The sequence below is a fragment of the Notamacropus eugenii genome, chromosome 1, assembly GCF_028372415.1.
Source record: "Notamacropus eugenii isolate mMacEug1 chromosome 1, mMacEug1.pri_v2, whole genome shotgun sequence".
In the NCBI taxonomy this organism is placed as follows: domain Eukaryota; kingdom Metazoa; phylum Chordata; class Mammalia; order Diprotodontia; family Macropodidae; genus Notamacropus; species Notamacropus eugenii.
In genome coordinates, this window is record NC_092872.1 from 447,186,945 (window position 1) to 447,208,584 (window position 21,640).

Below are 21,640 nucleotides of genomic sequence, written 5' to 3' on the forward strand. Positions count from 1 at the left end.
ATAGAAACAACTATAAAAGCTATATTTTGTTTGTCCTTGGTATGTTCAGCTTCTAGGACTTAGAGGGAGTGCCCCAGTGACCACAACATCACTGTGATGTGTCAAACATTTTCCTCCACTTACAATCTGGTGGTTTGCTGCTGTTCTGTCAGACTCTCGAGCTTTCTCAAGGGCAGCTATTTCAGTCTCCAGTCGGTTCCCCTGCTCTGCATACTGCTGCTCCAGGACCAAGATGTACTGTTGTAATGTGTTGCTTTCTTCTGCTAAACTGGACTACTCAAAACCCAAAAGAACAATTTTTTATTATCTAGTTAATATGTATAGCAGCAATATAAAGATCTGCAAAGTAATTTTACCTATGAAGCAGGTACTACAGCTATTATTTCCATTATACAGGCTGGGAGACTTTGAGGCTCAGAGAGACTGACCTTCCCATGGCTATAGGACTAGCCAATGTCAGAGATGGGATTCAAACCCAGGTCTCCCTGGAGAGTAAACCCAGAGCTGTTTCTTTTAGATTATGCCACTTCTCTTCAAATCAAGTCCAGTGAAGCCCTCCTCATGGCATGCAGGGTACTCTGGGTACTCTAAGGCTACAGTGTCCAGGACATGTTTGGTACCAGGTTGGCATTGCTGCCATCTTCAGATCAGTTTTGCTGAGTGTTGAGAAGCTCATCATCCTGAGATGAATTTTCTTGGTCACAGAAACTTATGGGGATCACCTATTAACATGTGGAGAGGTTCTGTTCTTTGTCAGGGGAAGGAACCCCCATTCTAATGAAATGACTGCTGTTTTGAAGCTTGAATAAACATTTAACAAAAAGAATTTTTAAGGGGATCCTTCCACAGGCTTTGGGTTACTGATCTAGTCTCTCCACAGAGATAAGTTGTCATCACACTCCCCAATGAAACCCAGTGAAACCCAATACTTCTTGCTACCTCTCAGAAAAAAAAAAAGTACCCACAGAGACAAATCTAGGAATTACAGAAAATCCGTGTGCTCCTCCCTAACTGATCCAAACCAAAAAGTCCACCTCCTGAGACACACATGAGACCATCCGAGAGCACTTACAAGCCTCTGGATCTGGGCTTCTTTTTCAGTCATTATTTCATTGCTCTTCTTAAGTTTCTCATCTGAAATTTGCAGCATTTCCTCAAGTTCTTTCACCTAGATGGGGAAAGAAAAGAAATACTCTTCCCTATTCAACAAATGCAGACACCATAAGAGAAGAATGCCAGTTCACAGGCTTGACTTTCACCTGACTAAGGCTGCTTTCTCTTAATCCTTTTATAAATTCTTCTTTCTCATGAAGTAATGTTTGGCTGTCAGTTATCTGACTATTCAGTTTTGTGATCTAGAAATAAAACAAGAAGAAATATTTTCAGTTCAGACAAGCAGAGGATGGAGAACCTCAAGCATGGCAGCTCTTCCCATTTAAAGGAAGGATCCCTCCAAGTGATTGACATGCACATGACTGACATGGAAGGCTCCTGTAGCCAGGAGTGCTGGAACTGCTACCTTCTTACTAGCTGTGTGTAACGCTACTTCCCCTCCCTAGGCCCCATCTGTTAAATGTGGTTGTGGTACTAGACTGACCATTAAGATCCCTTTAAGCCTGAAGGGACCAGTACTATTCACTGAATCACTCATACTTCTGGTATTAAAAACAATGAGATGGAAAAACATTCCTAAATTTATAATTCCAAGAGATTTAAAACTACAGTGTAAGTTTTAGTCACACAGACACACTGCTTCATAGACACAAAGCACTTATAATACAAACACAGTGGAAAAAGTACCTGAGTCTCCAGCAGGCTAACAGCCTCAGCTTGGCTAGTCCTAGCAGCCAACAGCTGATGCCTTGTGTCATCCAATTTCTGTTCTGCAACAGTCTTCTGAAAGAATTGAAAAGAAAAAAGGCAACACCCCCCACACACTATTAGTTAATAGTTACTCTGGATTTTTGCAAGTCGGGCATAGTTAACCTGCAGCACAATCTTCTCTTAACAAAAGTTTGCATCCATTATTATTTGTCTTCACCCACAGGAGAACATAAAGAGAAGGGGGAGCAAGGTAGAGGGAGGAGTCTCCAAACAGCACAGAATGATAGGTGTAGTCTATTTGCAAAGAGCATCTCATCAAACCATAGCTGTCTCTTACAAGTGGAGGGAAAAGTGCTTCAGTCCCTGTCATGTAAGGATGATTGTAGGTCCAATGAGATTATCTCTATAGGAACAGTAAAGCTAAGGAGAACTTTCTTCCTTGATCTTCTGACTTTTAATGTGTTCTTTCAAATTTAAAATTCTATGATCCTATGAAAATATCAGAATTCAAATTCAAAAACAGATGAAGTACTTACAATTTCCACTGTACTAGAATGTTGGAAAAAACACTAAATTTAGATTTTACATAGAAGGGGATATAACAAAAAGACCAACACTCAATAGCATAACACTATCACACTCAATTTGTATATAACACTCATACAGTGTATGACAGCATAATAGTTGGTCGAGAGCCAGCACTGGTTCAAGGAGACCTGGGATTAAGTCTTGACTAACAAGACATACTGCCTATGTGACCCTGGGCAAGTCACTGAACTGTTGGTGCCCCAGGCAGCTCTGGAACACCAGAAGTTGCAGAAAAGGTGCTAATATGAATAGATAAGAATTCTCAACATGATGAAATCCCAAGTCTAATCCCATCCCAAAATATAGGTTCACAAGGGAGATATAAAGTGCTACATGAAGCACAAGGGGGTAAATTTTTTTATTCACCAGGGAAATGATGGAAGCCATGACGGAAGTCATGAAGCAGATTTTACCAGACTTGAGCTTGACAGGATGGGTAAGGTAAATATTCAACAGAAGAAGGAGGAGGAGAAATCACATCTCATCACTGTTTCACTCTGACACTAACCAAGGGGAAGGTGATGTAGATTTAAATTACGTGATGTAGATTTAAATTACCTCCTTAAGTAGTTCCTGTACATGTTCTTCCCCTGACAAGTTTCCTTCTAGTCTCTTCTCCAGGGACAAAACTTTCTCCTGCAAATGTTCGATAAGTTTCTCTCTCTCTTCAGCCTTGACAGCAGCCTGTTACAGTAAAAAGTAGTCATGTCTACCTTCTAAGCAAATCCTTCCCTCTCTTGATACCCAAAAGTTCCTCAGAATTCAAAAGAATCTTCATAGATCTCAAAAGATGAACTCTTTACTTCAATCTAGACCAGGAAATCTTTCACTTGCCCCCATATCCCCCCCAAACTGTGAAAAATGGCTTCAGCACACAATCAATCACATCTTTCTCCCCAATTAAAGCAACAGGAGTTCTTGAAAGAAGTAATGCAATTACCTGTCCTGGAAACTAGCCAGGATGCTAGACAGCTGCTCCTGCTCTTTAAAAGAATTAAACTGTGTTTTCATGAGTCAGAACCCATTTTAATCATACTATCTATGCTGCAATACTCAAGACTAAAAGCACCTGAACTGATGGGCCTACGTCCTGAGATTTGTCTTAATTTACTTAAAAACATATGAGAACTTAAGACTGCGCTAAAGCAGAGGCCAAATTTTTTGAAAAGTGAGCCATATGACTAGAAATCCATATATGTTCATGCTGCTTTTATATTTAAAATAATGAAATATATAGATAGTTATTAAAAATTCACATTTTTTTGCAGTAATCAAAGTTCAACTCCCAAACAATTTAATAAAGTTTAATTACATACAATTGCACAGCTAAGAGTCTAGTTGTAGTCACTGATCAATCATATCAATGAGGTACTCTTTAGAAATAATGACAAAAGAATTCTAAAGAACTGCAGACACCCTTAGGGTATATCACAGTTCTAATTCCTGGTTTATTTATCAGGGATATCATTGAAGGGATTCTTATTTTAAAATGGATGGGGGGATGATCTGAGGCCCCTTATAGCTACGATTTTGTGAGCTCTTGATGGTGGCTCTCAGCTTTGATTTCAGCAGTTTCATGAAAGAAAATATAAGTATATGGACCCAAACACTGAGCAAAATTTAGTCATACAAAGTGAAATGTCTTGGTGTTTAGGCCCAAATGGTTTGGTAATTTCCATGTACTAGGTAATTAAGTAAAATTTGTTTTGCTAATCACCTCAGAAAGATAGAATATTGAATAAGCCAAAATGCAAGATATTAAAAGATGTTCCAGTTTAAATATAAGCATGACTATAATCCTATAATGGCCTAAACAAAGCAATTTTCCAGGAAAAGATTCAACTACATAATTTGAGAACAGTTCTAATAAAGTTCAAAATGCAAAAGCAGAAAAAAAAAAACCCACAACAGTCTCAACTAACTGACCACATCATTTATTAACTTCAGAACATAAGGAAAACCTAAATTAAAAAAAAGTAAATGCTCCCAAATATGGCATTCACTTATTCTAGTTGGCTAAAAAAGTGACAAGCCTCTAGGAAAAATTTAACTCTTCCTCTGACTACAACCAATCACTAAGTCATCAATGGCTAAGCAAGGTATTTGGCCTTGGTCTGATAATGTCCCTCCAGTTACCAGTTGCCAACAATTCAGTTACATCCAATCAACATTTGTTAAATGCTTCTTTTGGGTAAAGCAGAGGCCTGAAGAAGTGATAGTGTAGTAGAAAGGAAGCTAGAATTGGGAATCAGGAGAGACCTTGGTTCAAACCCCACTTTTGACACTTCTAACTATGTGGCCACATGGAATTCACTTAATCTCTTTGAGTGTCCATTTCTTCCTAAGTAAAATGGGAATAATAATATGAGCCAGACCTACCCTTATAGAGTTGATGCTGAGGGTCAAATTTAACATGCTAAATCTTAAAAGAAAAAAAAGCCCTGCATATTATCAGTAACTATTCCTATTCTGAATAATAGTAGAGAAAATGTGAAAAATATATTGAAGACAATCATACGGATTATTTTAAGTGTGTATGAGAAGTCTAAACAAAATTGTATGTGAGGAAGAGATCACATAAAGTTGATGGAACTTGAACCCAGTGAGTAAATTACTAAGTGGAATATGTGGAATAACACTCAACTTGGGAGTCCCAAGAACCTGGTTCAAAACTCAGTTATGACACTTACTGGCTCTATTACCATGGAAAGACAAGTCAATTCACCTCTGTGAGCTTCAGTTTCCTCTTCTATAAAATGAGATTAATAATAAACCATCTCAAACAGCTCTTTGGAGAATATAGTGATTAAAGGCTTTAAGAAGCTATAGAAATGTGAGCTTTTACTATGACTCTTGAAACAAGAGCCTTACTACAACGGTACTTACCTGCAAACTCTAACAAAGGACTTCTGTGAAAATCAAATGAAATACTGTGGGTAAAGATAAATATATTGGGAGGATAAAGCAGAAGATTTATTCTGCTGCTTATTCCTTGTGTGACTGTGGGTAATTAATTTTTTCTTTCTAGTCTTCAATTTCCTCATCTGTATAACTAAGTGTCTCAATTAACCCCTCTCAAACCAAGATAAATCTAACCATAAAGTAAACAAGACAGAAGTTAAGAAGATGAATAGAATTTTAGAAAAGTTAGATATGGAAAATCGTGTACATGAAGAATACCGAATGAGAAGAGAAAACAGTATTTTCTATTTCTTAGCTATACATGGCACTTTCGCAAAAACTGGTCATGTATTATGGCATAAAAGTTTCACAAACAAATGCAGAAAAGCAGAAATACTGAATGTGTCTTTTGCTAACCAAAATGCAAAAAAAAATTATATTCAATAAAGTATCTTTGAAATAGATTAAAAATTGGAAACTAACTTAATCCTAAAGAATGAGAGGGTCAAAAAACAAATCATAGAAACAATAATTTCATTAAAGGAAATGACAGCAATGAGACAACATAATTTGTGGGGTGCAGCCAAAGTAGAACTTAGGGGAAAATTTATATCTTCAGTTCCTTACAGCAATAAAAGAGAAAGAGAGTAGATCAATGAATTGGATATGCAACTAAAAAAAATTGGAAAACAAATTAACCTCCCAATTAAATATCAAAATAGAAATCTTGAAAATCAAAAGATATTTGCAAAACTGAACGTTTAAAAAATTGAATTAATAAACAAAATAGAAATTGGCTTTTTGAAGAAACAAACAATAAAAAAGATAAGCTACTGGATAATCTGATTTTCTTAAAAAAGAAAATCAAATTACTAGTATCAAAAATGAAAAAGATGTATTCAAAACCAGTGAAGAAGAAATAAATGTTGCTCAATTATATGACAATAAAACTGACAATCTAAACAAAATGGATAAACATTTACAAAATTATAACCTGCCTGGATTGACAGAACAGGAAACGGAATACTTAACAATTCAATTTTAGGAAAAAGAAACTGAATAAGCTACAAGTAGACTCCCTAAGGAAAAAAACAAAGGACCAAATGGATTTATAAGCAAATTCTACCAAATATTTAAAGAATATATAATTCCAACACCACATAAACTGTTTGAAAAAATAGGGAAAGAAGGACTACCAAATTCCTCCTATGCCACAAATATAATCTTCCTTAATACCTAAACCAGGGAAGGTCAAAACAGAGAAAGAAAACTATCGACCTATTTCCCCAATGAATATGAATATAAAAATGTTAAATAAATTGTAGCCATGAGCCCACACAATATATCACAAAGATCATGCACTATTTATAACAAGGATGCAGGACTGGCTGCATATTAGAAAAACGGTAAGCATAAATGATCATACTAGTAACAAAAACAACAAAAATCTTATGGTTGTTTCAAAACACACAGAAAAAGCTTTTAATAAAACTTCACACTCATTACACTGGAAAATACAGGATAAATGGAGATTTCTTTAAAAATAGTACCTCTATTTTAATAGTACCTACTAGTATCTGATAACTGGTACCTCTCTAAAATCAAGAGCAAGCATTATCTGTAAAGGAAATAAGCTAGATGCCTTTCCAATAAGATCAGTAAGTGAAGTACAGATGCCCACAATCACTATTATTATGTAATACTGGACTAGAAATGGAAGTTACAGCAAAAAGACAAGAAAAAGAAATTAAAGAAATAAGCACAGGCAATGAGGAAACGAAACTATAACTTTACATATGTACTGATTTACTTAGAACCCTAGAGAGTCAATTCTAACTAACTCAAACTAAATGAAACACTGAACTTCAGCAAAAGTGCAGGATATAAATAAACATACACAAATAATCTAGATTTCTGTATTATTACCAATAAAACCCAGCAGGAAGAGATAGAGAATAATCTTATTTAAAATAACCAAGGACACTATTAAAATATTTGGCAATATACCTGCCAAGACCCAAATAACAAATTACATAAACACAATTACAAAACACTCTTCACACAAATAAAGATGTCTAAATAACTGAATAAATGTTGTTTAATCATGGCTAGGACAAGTCAATATAATAAAAATGATGAATTATATTACCCAAATTAATTTACTTATCCAGTACCATATCAAACTACTAAAGAATTACTTAATAGAGCTGGAAAAAATATACCAAAGTTCATCTGGTGGAACAAAGGGAAGAATATCAAAGGAATCAATGAAAATAAAGAGAAGAAAAAGGACTTAGCAGTACCAGATCTCAAACCATACTACACAACTGTACCTGTCAAAAGAATCTGGTACTTGACAAGAAAGAGTTTGCCTGAAACTATCCCCTTCATCACAATAATATTCTATCACATTCATATACCAGAATTTTTTAATGAACATGACCAATGTGGAAATTTGTTTTGTATTACTATACATATTTGTACTGGGTGTTGTTTTTCTTGCCTTCTCAATGGGTGAGGAGGGGTGGGAAAGGGAGTAGATACAAACAAAACAAAATTGAATTTAAAAAAAATAAAATGAAAGGGTTGAACTAGATAATTTCTAAGGTCCCTCTCTCCTTCCAGTTCTAAGTCTTATGATGCAATGACTATGCCACATTGGCTTCTAGATACTCTGTGGATGCTTCCATTTTCCTGGAGCTGCAGAGAATAAAAATGATGGCAAAGTGTAGGCTAATACTATAGACATTTTTGGCCACAGCAGCCATTAGCCAGGACACTCCAACAAAGAAGGTTCAAAGACTGCAGGCATAACAGCCTGAAGATAAGGCTGTTAGTTCTGTAGGATGGAAAAGGTTTACTTGGAAAGGAACAAAAAGGAGGAATCCACTGAAGGGTGTAGGTGAGTAGTAGGATCAGTAGTTGGATCCGTGGACATTTCCTTTGCATCTGGCATTAATGTGGGTTTTTTGTTTGCTTTTTTGGTCCCTGAAGAGCTGTTTTTGGTCAGGCCTAGGAGCCGCTATGTTTGAGTGTAAGGGAGGGGAATGGATAAAAAGAAGTGGCCAAGGTAAGTAGCTGCTAGATCCTACTCCTCAGTCCCAAGGACAAGTTAGTGTATGTTATCTTGAGAAATCCAACACTTTGTAACTATAAATGCTAGAGCAACAGATTATAGTTAATAGCCCTCACTTCTATCTAGTTTTCAAATTTACAAAACTCAAATCCCTGATTAGATATTAGGGAAGTTCTGAGATCTAGGTAAATGCCTAAACAACTCACTTAATTTTAGTGCTAAGTGCTCATGCCAACCCCATTTTATATAAGAAGATAGGAGAGTCAAAAAAGTAAAGTGACTTGGCCAGTCACAGAGCTCCAGGATTTCTGATTATGGATCCAATGCCTCTTCTAGCACACAAGGCTATCTGATCTCTTACTACTATCGCTGCTGCTGCTCTCCTTGTTACTTCAGTTCTGTCACTCCCTCCCTACTTTTTGATTCTGCTGTTCATTTTCAAGCTTCAAAGACTCATGCTCAGCCTGCAACGTGCCCAACCTTTTCTCAGAACAAGCTGCGGTAACTTGAGCCTACAATTTTGGGAAGGAAAGTTAGTTTTCTGAATTACGTATATTTTTAATGAGTAGATCCCTTCCAGCTCTAAAATTTCAAAATTCTAACAATATAACAAATGAACAATGAAAAACATTGCAAAAACTCTATTAACTAAAATATTACAGAAGATGTACCTTATTGTCAAATATTATAGAAAATGTAGAAATAGGACCAAGAATGACTTGGTAACACTTTTATACTAATACCACCAAAAAGAGACATCAGTCTGCTACTCAGAATAAACCTGGATCAAGAAATGAGTTGCAGCACCTTTCCACTTCTGCACCCACTTACTGAAAAAGTAAATCCACTTCCAACGAATAAGATTTGGATGAGGTATTCTTGCATGGCTTGGTATATGATGATTTGCTGGGGGTGGGTTTAGAGGTCAGCATGGAATGATCACATGAAGTGAAGCAATTCTAGGGAGTAATTCTTGTAGGATCTGTAGGAATATGACCAGCTGGCAGGATGGCAAAGAGCAAGCAACTGAGAATAAGGGAGTGGCCCTTCCCCCTAGAGCACCCCTAGAAGTTTCTCCCTGACAACATTCCCTATTCACCTCAGAGCAGAAAGATCCAGCAAGCACAAAGGAGTACAGAGCAAAGCAATCAAGTGCCCATTCATGCCCTTCTTGGTCAGTGGTGCCAAAGCAAAGGTCTGAGTGCCTAAGTGTATTTTTCTAGAGCAATGGAAAAGAGTGGTGAGAAGACTGAAGAGGAGACCATGGCAGTCCTGCCTGCCTTTGAGCAGAAGTGGTCCAGTAAGGCAGGAAGGCACAGCGAAAGTGATCTGGAAATCTGTATTCCTAACTTGGCTCTGACCCACAGCAGCTGTGTGACCCTGGAGGGCTTCTTCACCTCTGAGTCTGTTTCCTAAAAGGTACAAAAAGGGATCACCACGTCTGCAGCACCTAATTCACAAGGTTTCTATAAGGCTCAAGTAATAAATCTATAATAAAATACTGTCAGTCTTACAATGTTACATAAAATAAGCTGTTTTTACTGATCCTCATCTGGTTCTTCTCACCTTTTCCACTGGAGTTCAAATACAAAATGGTCTTAGAAAACAGGACAGCCTCAGTGGCAGTCAGGATGACAGAAATTACATGCTTATGTTTTTCATCCTGCTCTGCATTATTATCTCATACTAGTTTCTATGTTTTGAGAGCTTTCTCTGGATGTAGCTCAGAGATAATTTATCAAGTTGATATTTATTTTTATTTTATGGATCACTTATATCTGGGGAACTATGGGTAACAAGTCTGTCTGAACAGTCCAATTCCAGTTTACCTAGTGAAATTTCAAAGATTTTGTAAAGTCTATACTTATAAAACAAGGATTTGTCATCTGCTGACTTATGAAAAATAGTAAGCTTCTGAAGAATAACTATAACCTCTAGGTCACATATTATAAGTCGGTGCTAAGTTTTTATAGTCTACAGTGATGTATATTTCCTTGAATAAGCTACTTTGATGGGCGGAGCCAAGATGGCAGAGTAGAAAGGTACACATATGCTAGCTCCAAACCCACAGCCCATAAAATATCTGTAAAAAAGAACTGCCAATAAATTCTGGAGCAGCAGAAGCCACAGAACAGCGAAGCGGACGAGATTTCTGTTCCAGAGAGCCTGAAAACCTCTCGCAAAAGGTTCTTTGCGCTGCGGACGTGGAGCAGAGCCCAGCCCTGCGTTGGCCACCCAGCGCCGAGAGGAGCAGATCCGAGCAGGCTTCAGGGACAGAATCTCCAGCAGCCGCGCGGGTCCCTCCACCCACAGGTGACAAGGGTTGGTGAGAGGGTCTCTTTGGCGGGTCAAGAGGGGAGTGGGGTGTCCCCATAACTCAAGCCCCATCGGGAGGCAGCAGCGGAGGTGGGAGCAGACCAGACCCAGGCTCCCCAAGCAGGCAGGAGCCTGGATCCATTGTTGAAGGTTTCTGCATAAACCCCCTAAGGGAACTGAGCCTGGGAGGCGGCCCTGCCCCGACCTCAGCACCTGAACTTAATCTCACACTGACTAGCAGCCCTGCCCCCACGGAAACCCCGAGGCTGGGGAGCAGCATTTGAATCTCAGACCCCAAGCACTGGCTGGGTGGATTCGGAGGCGAAGTGGGTGTGAAGAGGATATTCAGAAGTCAAGTCACTGGCCGGGAAAATGCCCAGAAAATGGAAAAAAAACAAGACTATAGAAGGTTACTTTCTTGGTGAACAGGTATCTCCTCCCTCCCTTTCTGATGAGGAAGAACAATGCTCACCATCAAGGAAAGACACAAAAGTCAAGGCTTCTGTATCCCAGCCCACTCAATGGGCTCAGACCATGGAAGAGCTCAAAAAGAGCTCAAAAAATTTTGAAAATCAAGTTAGAGAGGTGGAGGAAAAACTGGAAAGAGCAATGAGAGACATGCAAGCAAAGCATGAACAGCAGGTCAGCACCCTGCTAAAGGAGACCCAAAATAATGCTGAAGAAAATAATCTACTTTGATTAGTATAAAAATTGTCAAATAAAGATGAGAATGAGATCATAAAAACAAAGTTCAAATAGAAACGGGCCTGGGAAAGGTCATTACGTCGCTGTTACTCTTTTGTATCTAATGCCCATGCACTACTGTGCAGGTGAACAGCTTTTTTAAAAAACTGGATATAAGTACTGGGACATCAGATCATCTTCTCTAAGCTCACTGAAAGGAACTTTGGGGCAATTCTATTACTAGAAAGAATGACAGGGAGAACATGTACTTGAGTCTTGCTCCAGCATGGTTTAGAACTTTTATCCCATGTAGTGAGATTACGAGTACTTGGTATGACGACACCTATTAAAAATGTTCTTAAATGTTTACGGATCAGTATTATGCCTGGGTAATTGAGAGCAAAGGTTCATTTTTCCTAATACTCTAGTTGTAGTATAATTTACTTCCAGAATTCTCAAGGATATTTTAAGGTTTGCATTTGTTATGGAGAAATTTGCCATCTGACCACCAAGTGTTCTAAGATATCAGTAGGAGGGGAATTTTTACAACATGTTATAATGATAATGTTGCAGTTTCTACCACTTCCTTACAAAATTTGCATTGATCAATAAGTCTGAATTCTGAAAGAGTAACCTTTCTGTAATTTCCGATGGTAAAACCTGTACTCGAATCACTATCATAAATCTGTTTCTGTAAACAAATCCTTGAGACTCAGCCATTTGTTAGATGCTTCTTGATATACTGTTGGTTGAATTCATGTGGATGTTGCTGACTGTAGGCCTATTGGTTTTTACTCTAGGATCTTAGCTATTTCACAGGTCCACTTGGAGGTATGAATCAGTTTTGGAAACATCTGACACATTGAGTGCCACATCTCCATTGTTAGCCCTTTACAAGCATTCTTTGAAGTGACGTCAGTTCCATAAACATTTTGGTTAAGTTTTTAACCTATCACCTGTTCTGAAAATATCTTTCATTTTCTTGCTTATTAATGAGGACATGTTAACTACTTTATGGCTAACTTGAGGTGACAGCCCCATGTTCATTTCATAATGTGAAAGTTAATATTGTCATCATCATCTTATTATTTTTTGTTGATAGGACTGATAGGAATGATCCAGAATCAAGTCACTATCCTATTACTCTTTTATATTTAACATTCTACGGATATTAGACAGGTGATAAAATAACTGATCTTTGTTAAAGTTGAATAAAAGTATTAGGATATAAGCCATCCTCTTAGGTTCATTGTAAGTATCCTCAGTACATATCCAGGCTTGAATCTAAACCATTTTACACGCTACATCCACAGGGAAACCACTTTCAGGTACACTGTACAAATTCAGTGGTAATATCTATTATAAGTCTTCATGATTGTATATAATTTGCTTATTACTGACAACTGCTTATTTTACAAGTATTTCTGTAGGTCTTTTCAACCTATTTATCACTTGCTTTGCAAATATCTATCAATTTTCTTCCTACTTTTTGGTGATGAAGTGTTAATCTTTTTATAGCTACCTCAGGATAACAGGCCCTGAATTTTGTTAAGATTGTATGGATTTTGGTTAGGATACTTTCTAAATGTGTTACAGTTCATTATATAGTTTTGAAAATTGTCATTAAAATTGGTATTGTGTAGGTATTAATTACTTTAAACATGTTCTTCCTGTTCAGTTTTGATTTTGTGCTGACAATAAGTCTCTTAACTTAGTCAGCTACAGCCTTTATTCCTAATGTGTCTTGCCTGGGGGAGATCAAAATATCTGTAGATATTACCTTCATCCATTGATTCAATGTGACCTCCAAATTTAAGCTTGAAGTTCTCCATCTTTTTCCTTGGTGTACATTGAGAATTTTAAATTTATTGTCCCTAAATGACATTCTGATAGTATTAGAGGAAGATTCTATGAGATGAAGGATCTGTCTAATGTCTTCCTCGGTGGAGCTATTGTAAGTGTGATATTATCATGTGCTTCAAATGACTAATAAGATGTTTTGGTTCAATTCACTCTTTAATTTGGAACACTGAAGTTGTATTTAAGAGAGATAATAATGGATTTTAGAATATACAGAACCACAATGAGCTTAAACGGTACCCTTGAAAATACCATGTTTAGGAGGGAAGATTCTGGGAAGATGGCGGAGTAGGTCAGAAAATTTCAAGCTCTCAAGATTTTCCCTCACAAAAGAGTTAAAATATCACCTTAGGGCGAATAAAGTGTGGGTGGAGATAAATAAGAAAAGGGGCACAACAGCAGTCTTCCTGGGACAATTCATGAAGATTGGAAGAAAAATCTCAGGATGAGGTTTGGTCCCACCCCAGGGCTAGAGGTAACTACAAAAATTAAGCTATTATCATAAAAAAAAAAATGCACAGGTAAAGGAGAAAGAATTCAACCACAGAAAGCTATTATGGGAACAGAGATGGCCAGAGTTCATTTTCAGAGGAGGATACTGAAGAAACCCCCAAAGAGTAATGTCAAATGATCACCTGCCCAAAAAGAATTTATAGAAGATCTTTAAAAAAAGACTTTAAAAATCAAATGAAAGAGATAGAGGAAAAAAAAAAAAGAATGATCCAAGAAAAACAAGGTTATGAAAGTCAACCAGTTAGAAAAAGAGATCCAGAATCCTCAGGAAGAAAGTTAACACCTTGAAAATTAGAATTAGGCAAAGTGAAGACACCGAAATTATAAGAGATCAAGAAATAACTAAACAAAATATGAATAATGAAAAAAAATAGAAGAGAAAGTGAAATATCTTATAAGAAAAACAACAGATTTGGAGAATAGATCAAGAAGAGAAAATATAAAAATAACTGAACTGAAAGTTAAGATCAAAAAAAGAATCTTGATACAATAATACAAGAAATAATTAAAGAAAATCGTCCTGAAGAATTAGAACAAGGGGGGAGTAGAAACAGAAAAGAATGCATCAATCACCAGTTGAAAGAGACCCTATGAGGAAAACTCATATGAATATCTTGGTCAAATTTTGAAACCCCCAGCTCAAGGACAAAATATTAAAAGCATCAAGATTAAAACAATTTAAATGTGCTAGAACCACAATTAGAATTACAGAAGACCTAACAGCAGAGACATTAAAAGACTGCAGGTCTTGGAACACAATATATTGAAGAGTGAAAGAACTGAGGCTCTGGCCAAAAATATCATGCTCTACAAAGTTAAGTATTATTCAGAATGAAAAAAATGGACATTTGATAAACTCTTAGACTTTCAAGACTTCGTTAGCAAAAATCCTGAACTTAACAGAAGATTTGACATATAAGAACCAAGAGAAATATAAGTTACATACCAAAGACTGATCATAAGGGATTTATAAAGACAGACTGTTTACCTTTTACATATGTAAAATATATGTCTAAAATTCTAATTCATAATAGGATGGCTCATAACAAAGACTGGGGTAAACCCTACTATGGTATTAATTTTATAAGTAAAACCATTTAGGAATAGCTAAAAAGAGTAATTATTTTATGTAAATGAGGTGCAAGAGGAAGAAGTGATACTGAGGAATTAGATGGGAAAGGAGGGCTGGTAGTTCTGGGAATCTACTTTCATTGGGAATGGGTTTAAAAGGGAATACACACAAATACACACACACAGATATATGAATATAAAAATCTTCTAAATTCAGAGGAAATAAAACGGCAGAGGCAAAGGGAGAAGGGAAGAGGACAAGGGAGGGACCTTTAGAGGACAGGGTGAGGGAATAGGTAAAATGGAGGTAAAGAAGGGTGTTTCTATTTCTGGGAATGGAAGGATAGGGGAAGGATCCTTGGAGGGGGTAGGAAAGTAATAGGATGGCAAGGTACTGGATAGAAGTAAAGTAGAGGAGGCAGGAGGGATAAGAAACAGGAGATATACACAAACATAAAAACCAAAGATCAGATGTAGAATAGGTTTGGGAAAATATATATCTACATATGTATGTATATGTGTACATATGTATCTATAGCTATAGAGAAACATTTAAATTTCACTGTAGCCTTTGGAGGGCGAGTAATGAGGTGGGGAAAAAACAAAGTAAAAAAGTGCACAGCAGAAAAGAAAAAGAACTCACAAGGAAGCAAAAAAAAGATGGCCAATTTTCAACACAAGAAGTATTATTTATCATACAGGTTTTCATGAAATGAAAATATATTATTAAATAATTCTAATCCTCTCTTTTGTTCTGCTACGCACATGACATGTTATTTTCTTTTTAACTCTGTATTTAAGTTTATGATATGTAAAAAAATATACCATGTTTTAAATTAATCATTCTTAACACTACTGCTTTGGTGGTACATTTTAAAAACAGTTTTCCATTTGGAACTTCAGGTACTTTAGTATTCTGACCACACTGGAGTGTATTTTATATAATTGGCAGAACACAAATAAGCCATAAGTGAGGAACTGAGTCAAAGGCTATGTAATAATCAAGACATTATAAATGTTAAGAGCTATTATGACAGCTTGTTCAACAATTACCAAAGCAATGAGTTGCTCTTTACAACGATCTCATAAACTGTCAAATCTAATAGCCACCTCATGCATCACCTTTCCTGAACTCTTTGTAACTTCTGACACTGTTCATCCTCTCTTCTGGACATTCTCCCCTCTTAGGTTTTTCTCGACACTGCTCTGTCCTGGTTCTCCTACCTGTCAAATGACTTCTGTTTTGTCTCCTTTGCTGGGATCTTTCATTAGGTCATACTCACTAACCATGGATACTCCCCAAGAGTCCATCTCTACACACTATCTTATGCTTCTAAATTACCTTGCCTGGTGCTCTCATCAGCTTTCATGAATTAAATTATCATCTCTATGCAGAAGACTCTCAAATCTATTTGTCCAGCTCTAACCTTTCTCCTGACTTCCAGTTTCATATCAACAACTGACCACATCTTGACTAGATGTCCCAAATATATCTTAAACTGAACATGTCCAGACCTAAAATCATTATGTTTTTCTCTAAGCCCTCCCCTCATCCCAACTTCCCTAGGTTGGGGAGCAATCATCATCTTCTCAGTTACCAGACTCATAAACTTGGTGTCACCCTTCACCATTCAACTCATTTTGGATATGTTGTCAAATCTTACTGTTTCTACCTTCAAAATATCTCCCCTATATAACCTCCTTTCTCCACTTACATAATTACCATGCTGGTGCAGGTCATCATCCTCTTTTGCCTGGACTATGCCAATAGCTTTTTGGTTAGAAACCAAATCGTGTCTCTCCATTCTATCCTCCACTCAGTTGTTAAACTAATTTTTCTAAAGCAAAGGTCTGACCATGTCTTACACTCGTCAGTAAACAGTGGATCCCCATTACTACATAATTAAATATAAAATCCTCTTGTTTGACTTTGCAATCTTCTTACACTTTATTCACCTCCACATACTCTATGATCCAGTGACATGGGCCTCCTTGCTCTTCCTTGGTCAAGACACTCCATCTCCCAAATCAATTTTCACTGACTGTCCCCCATGCCCAGAATGCTCTCTCCTCACCTCTGCCTCCTGGCTTCCCTCAAGACTCAGCTTAACTCTCACCTTTCATGAGAGGTTTTTCCCCCTCCACTGCTAGTGCTTTCCCTTTGAGATTATTTGCCATCTACCCTACCTATTTATATCTTGTATGATCGTAATTGTTTGCATGTTGTCTCCCCCATTAGAAGGTGAGCCTTTTGAAGACAGGTACTTTGTTTTTGCCATTCATTTTGTATCCCCAGCACTTCTGTGCTCCATCCACAGGAAGTGGTTAATAAACACTTGTTCACTCAATGACGCTAACTCCTGGGACTTTGTGTTACTCCTCTTTTGAATCCTCAGTCAACATATTATTTTCTTGTATACAGAGATCTTTCTTTAGTGATATAAGCTGTGAGTACTCTTTAAAAAAATATAAAAATGTCACTGGCACATATTTGGAGTTAATTTTGTTTTCATCTTCAAGTAATAAAATGCTTTCTATTAAGAAAGGTGGGATCAGGTTTACATCTGAAATGAAGCTGGTAAAATCTTTGCTAGTAATCCTTGTACCACCATGAAGCTTCTGAGTCAATACTTATGAAATCATATCTGGTCTGGCCCTATTCCAGGTTTACAGAGAAGCTGAAATGTCTGTTTACTGCTACTACAACAATAATGAAGATGATTACAACTATGCCTAAAACTACATTTACTCCCATTAAGAGATAAGGTGGTAGAGTGGATAGAGAGCTGATGTTGGAACTCCTAAGTCAAGACAACTTGGGCTCAAGCCCTGTCTGTGACACATCCTGTGTGACCCGAGGCAAGTCACTAAACCTCAAAGTATGACCACCTACTCTAAGCATCTAAGTTGCAGAACTGAAGAATCGTATTAACAGAAAGTTTGCTCATCTAGAGCTTTCTACAGCAATAAAAATATAGATGTGGAACAAAAACTATTATTGAAATGGATAAAATTATGCTTGTCCTATGAATATTAAAGGGCAATTGTACAAAAAAGCTTTTGCAAACCTTGAAACTACTCTATGAATATATTAACCATTATAGTAACTCACTTTTACAAAGCACTTTTAAAGGTTTATAAAAATGCAAATCCCCTAATTCTCAAAATTCAAACATCTCATATCAGCCACTAATATCTCACCTGATTCTTAACCCATACCCCTACCCTAGCTATCAGACTCTAATAATCATGTAAGTCATATATTGCTGAAAGATTTGTTAAAAACAAGTTATCACTACAATTATTAGCTTACATTACTGATAAACTTGTCATCTGGATTAACAATCAGACTGGAAAATTCTGTATTCTACAGAAGTCTGGAGGCACCTTTATCACCACTCTGAATTCTGAAGATCAGAATTTTTTTTTTCTGTGCTTAAGTGAAAGGGCAGCCAGAATCCTTTTAATGACAAGGCTAACAGGTAAAAACACATTATTCAGAAAATCTGTCAGGACAAGCACTGCCAATCCTAGACGCTCCTTTACTTTCCCTTAAGTAAGCTAAACTCAGTTCCTTAACTAGATGGTCACTTCCTCTTCAAGCATTGTGGTGGAAGGAAAAGAACAATGAATCTAAGGGCAACAGAATGGGGTTCAAGTGCTGGCTTTTTCACTATATATGTGATCATGAAGATTAGGTTCTTCATCTAATCAAACAAACAAACAAAAAAAGACACCCTAGCCCAGAGCGTTGTTAAGAAAATGCTAAAATATAATATAAACGAAGTATTCTTACAATTTAAAACCAAACACTGAATTTTCACCAGCTGCTGGTATAGGTACATAATATATAACAAAACACCCACATTGCAGTTTTAAACTTACTGCTTCTGCAAGCTGAGACATGAGAACAACTCATTACTTTTCCCCACCCCCACTGCCCTGCACTCTTGCCTCTATGCCTTTGTCCACGATGTTTTCTATTCTAAGAATGCCTTTACTCTTTACCTGACAATTGAATTTCTATGCATCTTTGGAAGTCCAATTCAAACATCCCTCCTAAGGAAGGTTTCTCTAATCTCTCCTGTAAGTAGCATTCCCCCTGGGAGTACACACAGCATTGGGTTTTGCAGCTCTCTACTGCACTTCCCTTGCAATAGTGTGCACTATTTCTAAGGATGTATGTGCTATCACTGAACACAGGTCTAAGCACCTTAAGAGCAAGGACTTTGCTCCATATGAACTTTATTATCTCCCCAATGGCCAGCACAATATTTTATATACAGCAGAATACATGATAATTAAATCTGTTGTACTGTGTTTTATGAATCAGGGAAAAATAGGTTCTCTTCCATAACTCACCTTTTGCAAATCGACAGAAAGCTGTTGAATGAACATTTGTAGTTCCTGTTCCCTCTGTTCCAAAGTAGTGATCTTACTTTCTGCACCTGTTTCTGAAGCTAACAAGTGATCTCTTAATTGGAAAAGAAAACACACAGAGCATGTAATGAGCACATCTGGATAACTCAGCCAAAATTTACATGCAGTTCTGCATGCAAAAACCTCATGCCCATCTGAAATGCAATTAACTAAGAGACTACTCTCTCTGTTAAAAGAGGATACAAGAGATGGGGCCTAACTAAGCAGTTGTGAGAAATTTTGATCTAGCTTCACTAACAGACACAAATGCTTACTCAACATGATCAAAGAATAAGCCATTACACTACAGAGGGAGCTCTGCCTACAGCTGTCCTGTGATCCCAGGCTGAACTAGATTTGCTGTCACACTAGACCTAGAATCAAATGCTGAATTTGTGTATGAGGAACAGGCAGGACAGAATGAATTCAGTCCCTTTGGAATGAACTGAACTCAAAGAATGTTACAAGGTGAAACTGGGAAAAGAGCACAGGCCAGCTAAGTTCCGAATGGCAGCAAAACCAATCCCTATCAGCCCCACAGACCATGCAATAACCTCTGTTCTTCCAGCGCTGAATACTGTCTTTGCAACATTTCCAGCTCACAGCTTAAATCTGAAGAGACCTGAATAGAGGCCAACATTTCCTCATGTGCATGACTCAGTTCTCTGGTTTTTGCCTCCATTTCCTGTTCCATTTTTGCCAGACTTTCTTCTTTTTTCAAAAGCTTTCAAGATGCAAAATAAAGAATACACATAATGGCTATAATAATGTCAACAAAAATAATACCAAAAGACAGCTAAACTCAATTTACATGTAATGTCCAATTCTGGCCTCAGAGAACAGGTGATGAAACACACTTCCCATCTTTTTAGTAAGAAAAGGGAACCACGGGTGCAAAATGTTGTATAAACTTTTTTTTTGCTTAATTGTTTTTCTTCATTATAATGAAGAGTTCTTTGGGTTGAGATAATTTATTAGGAAATGATATCATGTAAAAATCATCTACAAAATTTTTTAAAGCTATTAAGATGTTAACGTTTAGAGTAAACATGGATTGATGCTAAGAGGCCACTTGAACAGTGATGTTTTTAGAAAAAAAAATATACGCAAAGTAAACTTATAAGCCCCAAAGGAAATTATATATATGCACAGTAATTTTATATTTTAGTGAATCAATTTTAGTGCAAAAAAGACAAGCATGAGTACCACAGAGAAATACCATCCTGTCCATGAAAGATTTTCAGCGTATATGAACAAAAATGCATGTGTATTCAAAACAAAAAAGATTTGAATGGCAATGACCTAAGAGTAACTATCGGTATTTGTTTTAACTTTCATCAGGTAAAATGAATCTCTTCAAAAAGATTTTATTAAGTGCGTACTAAATGTACTTAACAGAGATCCTCACCATGTGCTTGACTTTAGCCAGCTCCTGCTGCTGGAATCCCTCTAATTCATCAATTTCATCCCTCTTTTGGAATAGATTCAAACTTTGATTCTTCAGTTCCTGTAACTGAGCTGTCAACAGCCTTTTATCCTATTTGAAAAAACAAGATACCACCTTAGACACTAAGAGGAAGTGGGTATGGTTTTTTGCAGAAAGAATTTTTACTAAAGAAAAGTCCCTAGTTGAATATTCTTTATTATCTTAATAACTTTATGATATTAACAGCTTCTTAATATTTTGTTAACAATGTTAAGAATTATAACTGCGACCAAGACTGAATAATTAGCAATAATGTTCAATTAACAAATAATTTTACAAAATAGCCAGTGATGAGGACCAAGATTATTTGAAGCATTTAGGTAATTAAATTTGACCATCCGTTCCAAATAGCCATTTCCCTTCTGCATTCACAATGACAACCTAAACTGGTTGACTAATAACTAGATCAAGACTGAAAGCCTAGGGGCAGATAGGTGGCCCTGGAGTCAGAAGGACCTGAGCTCAAATCTGGACTCAGATACTTGACACTTACTGTGTGACCTTGGGCAATTCACTTAATCCCAACTGCCTCGCCTCCCCCCTCCAAAAACAAAGATGACTGAATGCCTTTAAAAATTACAATATGTTCAAGTGGAACTAGCTAAACTGACAACAATTAGACATGAATGGTGTCAGCAAGCCAAATTGGTTGACCAAGAATTATTGTAAAGGATCACAAATGTACTGGTTATTTCTATCTCTAATTTAAAAAGAATTAAAATCATCTACAAGATCTTCATCGTGGTTTAAAAGTCCTAGACAAATATTTTCATTGCCCTATAATTAAGCCCAAAGATGATTTTTCTTAGAATCAAATGAAGGAAACTCAGGTCAAATTTTATTTAGCATATCTCTCTAGGAACACATAAATAAAGTCGAGTTTGTTAACTCAGTGGTTTTCA

General features: G+C 36.8%; 1 protein-coding gene across 4 annotated transcripts in view; it reads right to left on the reverse strand.

Moving 5' to 3' along the window:
* Positions 1 to 21,640, reverse strand: part of GOLGA1 (golgin A1) — a 65,166-nt gene that overhangs the window by 25,658 nt on the left and 17,868 nt on the right. For 3 of the 4 annotated variants that reach the window (XM_072631891.1, XM_072631892.1, XM_072631893.1), the window contains 8 exons: positions 20,661 to 20,789; positions 19,807 to 19,976; positions 19,196 to 19,307; positions 2,971 to 3,096; positions 1,801 to 1,896; positions 1,260 to 1,355; positions 1,073 to 1,168; positions 124 to 273 (listed from right to left, as the gene is read on the reverse strand). In XM_072631891.1, coding sequence (XP_072487992.1) covers positions 124 to 273; positions 1,073 to 1,168; positions 1,260 to 1,355; positions 1,801 to 1,896; positions 2,971 to 3,096; positions 19,196 to 19,307; positions 19,807 to 19,976; positions 20,661 to 20,789 — 975 coding nt within the window. Of the gene's footprint in view, positions 1 to 123; positions 274 to 1,072; positions 1,169 to 1,259; positions 1,356 to 1,800; positions 1,897 to 2,970; positions 3,097 to 8,805; positions 8,902 to 19,195; positions 19,308 to 19,806; positions 19,977 to 20,660; positions 20,790 to 21,640 lie in introns of all 4 variants that reach the window. The other variant, XM_072631894.1, reaches the window with a different exon arrangement.